Source organism: Polyergus mexicanus, unplaced genomic scaffold (genome assembly GCF_030449975.1).
Source record: "Polyergus mexicanus isolate NDT 795.1 unplaced genomic scaffold, iyPolMexi1.0 SCAF_17, whole genome shotgun sequence".
NCBI lineage: Eukaryota > Metazoa > Arthropoda > Insecta > Hymenoptera > Formicidae > Polyergus > Polyergus mexicanus.
In genome coordinates this window covers 318766-326670 of record NW_027223337.1, presented here as the reverse complement: position 1 = coordinate 326670, position 7905 = coordinate 318766, and the positions used below count along the sequence as shown (strand labels likewise).

At 30.0% G+C, this 7905-nt stretch overlaps 2 protein-coding genes across 4 annotated transcripts; one reads left to right on the top strand and one right to left on the bottom strand.

Annotated features, from left to right (window-relative positions):
* Window positions 1-422: 422 nt before the first annotated feature.
* Clc (clathrin light chain) lies at window positions 423-3284 on the top strand. Of its 2 annotated transcripts, XM_070309424.1 has the most exons (7): window positions 423-547; window positions 1019-1181; window positions 1339-1461; window positions 1650-1739; window positions 1831-1942; window positions 2283-2294; window positions 2977-3284. In XM_070309424.1, the coding sequence occupies exons 2-7, from the start codon at window positions 1022-1024 to the stop codon at window positions 3155-3157; spliced, it is 678 nt and encodes a 225-aa protein (XP_070165525.1). In that variant the 5' UTR covers window positions 423-547; window positions 1019-1021; the 3' UTR covers window positions 3158-3284. The 2 variants fall into 2 exon arrangements, with proteins under 2 accessions (XP_070165525.1, XP_070165527.1); XM_070309426.1 differs by lacking the exon at window positions 2283-2294 and having other exon boundaries at window positions 424-547; window positions 2977-3276.
* Window positions 3285-3483: 199 nt separating this feature from the next.
* On the bottom strand, window positions 3484-7525 carry Ankle2 (ankyrin repeat and LEM domain-containing protein 2). 2 transcript variants are annotated; one of them, XM_070309437.1, is made up of 11 exons: window positions 7217-7525; window positions 6809-6952; window positions 6297-6616; window positions 5814-6128; window positions 5560-5712; window positions 5164-5378; window positions 4671-4809; window positions 4430-4583; window positions 4208-4310; window positions 3998-4126; window positions 3484-3901 (listed from the first exon to the last, which is right to left on the bottom strand). In XM_070309437.1, the coding sequence occupies exons 2-11, from the start codon at window positions 6930-6932 to the stop codon at window positions 3853-3855; spliced, it is 1701 nt and encodes a 566-aa protein (XP_070165538.1). In that variant the 5' UTR covers window positions 6933-6952; window positions 7217-7525; the 3' UTR covers window positions 3484-3852. The 2 variants fall into 2 exon arrangements, with proteins under 2 accessions (XP_070165538.1, XP_070165537.1); XM_070309436.1 differs by having other exon boundaries at window positions 6809-6969; window positions 7217-7524.
* Window positions 7526-7905: the final 380 nt, after the last annotated feature.

Genomic DNA, 7905 nt, shown 5'->3' with positions numbered 1-7905 from the left:
TCGACTATAATTAATCTAGATACGAAATCGACAGCATGAAACATAGAACGTGACCTAATTCGAGATTCATTAGCTAAGAAGACTGGCGCCATATACAAATATTTTGCTGAAAAAGTCCAATTTATTTTTATTTGCATTGTCTTTTCCCCTCACACAGTTTTATATGTTATCATTTATCATCTTCTTTAATGAATATATATCTTTTCCTACTGTAATTATATAGGATATATTCTAATCAATAAATATTTATTCATTCTTCAGTCTATCGTGAAGTTGGCCGCGCATTCGTAGCGACCTCTTTATATAATATATGTACATACACATATATGTGTGCAGTGTGCGCGCGTCACACGCGTATCGATACCGATATCGACTTATATATGATTTACGATTGACATTTACCAGAGAGACAGAGAGAGAGAGAGAGAGAGAGAGAAAAGCTGAAGTAAATCGGAGGAAGGAGGTGTTTCATTCCCTTCACTTGGATAACGACAAGTCATATATACATTCCGTAGTTTTTTCCAGACGAGAATTGTACTTTTACGAGGTGAGAATGAATGCCCTGCAAATAGAACTTGCTTTTTCGGACGAAAAAACGGTATATTGAACTTGATTAAAGATTATCGCAAGGTTCGGTTAACCTCAAATGTCAATGACGTTTGACTTCTTTCGAGAGAGACATATGATGTATAATTCATCTCTCCATATATTATTTATATCATATTTATATTATCTATTTTATTTATTATTATAAATTTTAACGTTTTAACTATTTAGGGAATTTTTTAAAATGTAGTTTGTACTAAATATACATCTTATAATTTTAACAACTATTATCTGAAACAATCTGTCGTATAGAACAAAAACATTAATTTGTGATACAAAATGTATATAATTTATGACAAAAAGAAATAATATATAATGCTACAGAATTACTGCTAGGAGATATCTTTAATCTATTGATAAAAATATCTCCAAATTTTTATTTAAATAACCAATTTTACCCGATTTCTATCAGGTAATGGACGCGTTTGGCGACAATTTTGTTAATGAGCCGGAAGTAGATCCAGCGGCAGAGTTTTTGGCGAGGGAGCAGGATCAACTAGCTGGTTTAGAGGATGAGATTACACCAATGGCTGTGACTTTGGCTGCAGCAGCAGCAGCAGCAGGACAAACCGATGGTAAATAGGACTTGATATATAAAGAATGCTAAGCACGCAATTTTTCTTGTCCATTTGCATACAATAGGAAATATATGTATAAAATTTGATTATATGTCAAAATATATTATTTATTCATCTATATACAAACACCATAAGCATAAATAATGTCTTGTAGATGATTTGTCTGGGAAATTTGGAAATCTAAAAGTTGGCCCAGGTGGCGATGCTGAAGGCAGTTTTGAAATTGTAGATACCATCAGTCAGTCAACAGAGGCACAAGCACCATCAACAGTGACAGGTATAAAAATATTTTTAAATCTTAGGTCTGTTCTTTAGAGCTAAACTGGCTGCACCAGTTCAGAGCCCTTCCAATGGGGACAGAAAAAGATAAACTCTGAACCGTGCGGCCAGTTCAGCTGCAAAGAACAGACCCGTTGTTTTAATTGCACCTTAAAGAGCATTTTAGTTAAATTCTTATATATATAGAATCAGCACCTGTAATCGCACCGGTCAAAGAAGAACCTGAAAAGATCAAAAAATGGAGGGAAGAACAAAAAGCACGTCTTGAGGAGAAAGGTATTAAAATAAAAATATTAAATATTAAAATACATTTGTTATGATTATTTTGTGAGGATAACACGAGTAACATTGAATGCAAATTTTTCAGATGCGGAAGAGGAGAAGAAAAAGGAAGAATGGAGAGAAGCCGCGAAAAAAGAATTAGAAGAATGGTATAAACATCATGCAGAAGCCATTAATAAGACGAAAACTACTAACAGGTAATTTTACTAATCTTTTATTTCCTGGTATATACGTCTATTTCGCGAAAAATTGGCACTCTAAAATTGAAATCAAATATGGTTATTAATTATTGGTATCTATTAGCGCCCATCACAAACTATATAATTATATAGCAGGAAAGTTTTACTCATAATAGGATATTTACATTAAAAAATAACATGGAAAAATTTTTTAAATGTTTTATGTAAAAAAAAAGAATAAATATTCTTATGTTATAATTAATGCAATTAATATCAATGATTAATTCAATATGTTATAAATAACTTTTAAATATTTAGAATATATATATAATTATATTATTTTAATTTCGCTTCTTAGGGAGTCTGCCAAGTAAGTTAAAATATCTTTATCCGCATGAAAACATGCATTGCATTATGATTTATGCATTGTAACAATTTGCTTTCGCAATTTTGAGAACACCGACACTGATTGTTCAGAATGTGAATCAGGAATATAAAAGCACAATTATCTCTCTTTTTCTTTCTTAATTATTGCATTATCGCTTCTTAATACATTTTTATATATTATAAGATTGCACTATATAAACAACATTGTTTGATGAAATTATTCTCAAGATTATCTTTGCTTTACAATATTTGAAATGTGCATATATTGACCAGTATATATCTAAATGTATTCGTTAATCCTCGAATGTTTATCAATCATCTCAAAATCACACCAAGAACTATATTTCATATGAAAACTGAGCAAGAAAAAAAGAAATAAATTGTTCGGATCAATTAAACATCATGAATGTTATAAAAGAACTGTAGCTTGAGTCCAATATACATATACACATTACATATTTGTCACATTATTCAATTATATTATTTATAAGTATATAAATTTATATATATATATATATATATATTTTCTTTTTTTTTTTTTTTCCAAAGTAAACCGAGATATACGAATAAAATATATATATCACTTAATTTTTCGTTTCATTATATTACTAACTGACGCGATATGTAATTTGGCATTGATCTGATGCGCATTTTTTCATGAATAGGAATGCAGAGAAGCAATTCGTTGCTGAAGCGGATGAGGTTGAACCGGGCACCGAATGGGAACGCATCGCCAAGCTTTGTGAATTTAATCCAAAATCGTCTCGCACTTCCAAGGACGTCTCTCGGATGCGCTCGATTATCTTGCAATTAAAGCAGACACCGCCCACACCTATTAACGCTTAATTAAATTGAAGGAGCTATTAGACATTAAAGATATGAATTATAATAAATAATAAAAAGAAATATGATTAAAAAAATGAAATAATAATACATGCATCGTGTGATTATGATGTGATATTATCTAAAAAAAAAAAAAAAAAAACTCATTAATGTTCTGTTAAAAAAATATATATGTAATATTAATATTATGTATAATAAAGAATTATTGATAATAAATACATCAGTATTGATGAAAAACATGAGCAACATATATATTTTCAATATAAGATACAACAAAGGAAGAATCACATGGAAATCAGTAAACGTATTTGTCAATAATTAATATTTATTGTAACTGCGAAGAAAACGATGAACATTAGAAAGAAGTATATGATAAGAGTTTTAAACATTTCATCGCGAAAGTTTCCAAGTTACAAGTCTTTTGTAAAAACATCTCAAAATATATATCATTTTTCTCTTAACTTTTATCTACAATACAGAGTTTGTTTATGCAACAACATTATATAAAAAAAGGTTTATACAGTTTTATGAGCGTCCTTAATATAGTTAAAACTTTCTATGGTCAATTATATTAATTAGCTCTCACTTTAGATGAACTAATTTTTTTTTTTTATGTTATACAGGATTGTAATCTAGGAAGAAGCCAATGCTAATCCAAAGTTCAGCAATCCAGATTGTCGATGTATTTCCTTTTTTGTTTAATTATTTGCAAACAATTTTTTCCTGAGTAATTTCATATCATTAAATCTACAAGTAGAAAAAAATTAACATAAAATGCACGCTATTTTATCATTTTTAATAAAATTAAAACAAGACATATATTGTATTAAAATTTGAATATACCTATATGGATCACGTTTCATAGCCAGTTGCATATCGTGCCGCCAACGATAAATATAAGGATACGTATCAGGATAAATCGTGGACGAAAGCGCATTATAGACAGCATGATCTAATTTTGTTGGTGAAGACCTACAAAATATTGATCATGCAAAATTTTGTTTAAATGATATATATTCTTGTATTATAACCATATGAAAAATAGTTGTTTACCCTTCGATAAATATTATAGGACCTTCTTCAGCATTCTCCATATCATCATCAGAATCATCCTCAGGTTCTGGCGAAGACGGAGGTGTGAAAAATTCTGAGCTATCTATGAAATGGAAATTAAATGATTAGTATTAATATTAATTATAATAAAATCACTGTTAATAAATAAATATTGTATAATATATATAATAGATTATATCATAAAAAATATGAAATAAATACCTGTGTCATCTTCGATTTCATCAGCTTCAGTATGTAACGAGCACAAACGCAATTTATCACATAAAACTTCTACTTCATTAACAAATATTTTTGGTATTTGTTGACAGTTTGCTGACACATTTGTATGCCACACCGTGTTATTAGTCTGATTTTTCTGAAAAAACAAATGTTAAATAAATTGATTGTAACATTATATAAACATTACAAGCATAAACAAAAGCTACTTGATGCGTCTTTATACCCTAGAATAAAGTAGATCAAATCTTTGCTCCAAATACTTTTCGAGTTTCACCAATCCTTCGTCACTCCGGAAATCGGCGAAACCTTTTAAGAACGACCAGTATTCCTTCCAAGGCACTTGACATTCCTCAGCAAGATCTCTAAACAATATATATATATATATATATATATATATATATATATATATATATATATATATTAGATATATAAAAATATTAGAAAAATTATAAATAAAACAATTTATTCATTATAATAATTAAGATTTATAGAGAGAAAGACACTCAGACTCTGTATTTAATTGTACGGAAGAGATAATATCATTAAATCATACACAAATTATATCAAAATTATTAAAATAATTATTAATTTTAAATATAATTCATGTGGAGTTTTTCAAAAGATATTTCTTACAGATATATATTACACAAGTAATATCAACCTCAAAAACAATAATAACAATTAACAATTTGTGAATTTAATTTATATATTTATACCTTCCAACACGTTCTAATCCCTTTTCTGTATCTTGCAGCCTCAAAGCTAAGCTAGGACTGTTTCCAATACTGAACGCGTCACCCTGTCCTTTTTTAGGAGTAACGCGTGGTGGTGTTTTCCATTTTTTCCGGAATTCTACTGCCTGCGACTTAGTCATTGGACCTGCAAACGCCTTTACTTCTACATGTGGGCTGATAGGATCTTTATTCAAACTCTGAAAATAATAAAAATATACCATATATGACATTAATCACATCAAGCTATAACACATACATGATGAAATTAAATGTTATAATAATATAAAAAATGGTATAAAAAATTTTCTTCAGTTTTTTGAGAGAATTAACGATATGTAATTCTTTCAGATCTTAATAATGGTATAAGTTAACACTTACAAGTGGTCTAATTGGTGAAAATGGTTCTCCAATGATAGGTGGACATGCATTGCCTTCTGTTCTTAACACAGGTACATAGAATTGATCTTCTAGCAGCATACTTATCTCACGTTTTAGATTTTCATCTTTTTGATGTTTCCTGCTGCATATTATCTAAAATCAAGTTATTATTACACACACACATATATATATATATATACACACACACACACAAAGATAAAAACCATTAAACAAAAAATAAATTCGAAACATACATCTATAGGCAGCTGTGTATATTTGTTTCGTAAAGTTTTAATGCATTGAGAATAGGAAACAAGAATCCGAACTACATCTATATAACCATATTTAACAGCAAAATGCAACGGAGTCTCGTTGAGTCCTTTGTCAGGTGTATTTAAATATAAATCCTGCATAATTTGTGCAGGGTTTAAATACATTTTTTTACATTCCTCTTCCCCGTAATGCCGTTGCATAAACTTAGGATCTCCAACGGTATTCAATATAAACTCGCACATTTCTGGCTTGTTCTGGTTCGCTGCTATATGCAAAGCATTATAGCGATTACCCATCTAAAACATAACAGAGTTGTTTCCTATAAGAAAATATAGAAGATTTACTATACCAATAATTAGATAATAATTCTAACATATATATATAAATAATTATAATTGTAAATTGGGTTCAATGCATATATTTGATTATATAATATTTAAAAATGTAATTATAAATATATTTGCCTGTAAAATTGCAGGTGTATCCCCATTACTAATTAGATATCTCGGATTTTTCCATACAGTTTTTCTCACACATTCCAAATCTCCATTCTTAATTAATCTTTTAAAGGCCTGAAGCTCCTGTATTTCTAGTGCTTTAAAATTATTGGATTTTTCTTGCGTCACAGACATGGTAGGTAAAACTGTAGAATAATTGTGAGAAGATGGTTCGTATCCAGTTTTTATATATGCCACAGCATCAGAATGATTTTTAAAGATTTTCAAACGACCCTTCTTGTAATTTTTTATCACTTTTAAAGCAGTTTGCATATCTAGGTAAACTTCTGCAAGAGAGAGAGAGAGAGAGAGAATTACATTTAACAATACAATACTAATAATAATGATAATAATTAAAATTGTGCAATGCAAAAGAATTAACTTTTTGTCTTTTTGAAAGAATCAATATTTAGATTTATACAAAAAAACAGAGCTTCTCTAGAAAATTATAATTAGTAGATCAATGCTGTATCAATTACCTTCTTTATCCGAGCAGTTTCTGTGTTCTGGTGGTACATACACAGCATAGAACAGTGTCTCATTTGAAAGATTGGAACGCGTGTTGCATATAAGTTGTCTTTCCGTATTTTCATTCTCGTTCATCGCGGATACTTCTTCTTCCCCTTCAAAATTCTCAATTCTTAATTTTAAATAATATTATATATATTTTGTGTGTGTGTATGTGTATATATATAAATTAATAGCATACTCTCTCGTACAAGTAATAGATATACATTAAGCAAACGAACAAAGAACGCAATGTTCGGCATTTCTTTGATACAATATATAGACTTGTAAAATTTTCTTTGATGTATCGGCCAGTAAGCAAATCAGTTCGCTATTCGTTTGATGTATATCATAAACATTGGTGTCAGATATCACGATACCTTTGATGCTTCGTATGTTTACCGCAGAATGACAGCTGTCGCAAAACAAAGTACCAACCGGCGCAGATCACGATCGTTTCTCATCTCGTATTAATTGACATATTTTCGCAATTACTTCGCGAGGACTGAGAATATTCCAGAAATAATCTTCCGTGATGATAACTTCCGCAATTTATTGAAAAAAAAAATAAAAAATATTACGAAATACGGGTAATATCGCTGATGTAAGTAACATACAAAAATATCAAATGTGTAAAATACATGTAGAACAATGTAGAACTAGTTAACCGTAAATTAGAATAGCGCGTATCATCCACATCCTCTATGCCTTATGTCATAGGTAATGGATAACGATAAGACGAGAAAATCAATCACCTATCTATAGAGTCCTATATAATCAGAGAAGCGACAATGGAGTTCCGGTTGCTAATTGGCTGTCCGCTAGGGGCCCGTTCCATTTAACGACCGCAACGCTCACGGTATCATTTCATCTTTGTTGTTTACCGAAAGTTAAACAAAGACAGATAATGCTCACGCGAACGTGTGGTCGTTAAGTGGAACGCGCCCTTGGCGTTACAAACTTCGGAGCGTTTGATTTACCAATCAGAGCAGCGATCGTGTGGATGTTTTCCGAATTTTCCTAGAGGAAAATTATATCGTTCAAAATCCAAACAAAGTAATTTTTTTTT

Bases quoted from the DNA above. Each gene is read 5' to 3' on its own strand.
- Clc (XM_070309424.1), top strand. From the start codon at position 1,022: ATGGACGCGTTTGGCGACAATTTTGTTAATGAGCCGGAAGTAGATCCA. The intron at 1,462-1,649 runs GTATAAAAATAT...TTATATATATAG, and splicing joins AGCACCATCAACAGTGACAG to AATCAGCACCTGTAATCGCA. The intron at 1,740-1,830 runs GTATTAAAATAA...CAAATTTTTCAG, and splicing joins AGCACGTCTTGAGGAGAAAG to ATGCGGAAGAGGAGAAGAAA.
- Ankle2 (XM_070309437.1), bottom strand. From the start codon at position 6,932: ATGAACGAGAATGAAAATACGGAAAGACAACTTATATGCAACACGCGT. The intron at 5,713-5,813 runs GTATGTTTCGAA...ACTTGATTTTAG, and splicing joins ATACACAGCTGCCTATAGAT to ATAATATGCAGCAGGAAACA. The intron at 4,584-4,670 runs GTATAAAGACGC...TTGTTTTTTCAG, and splicing joins TTGATCTACTTTATTCTAGG to AAAAATCAGACTAATAACAC.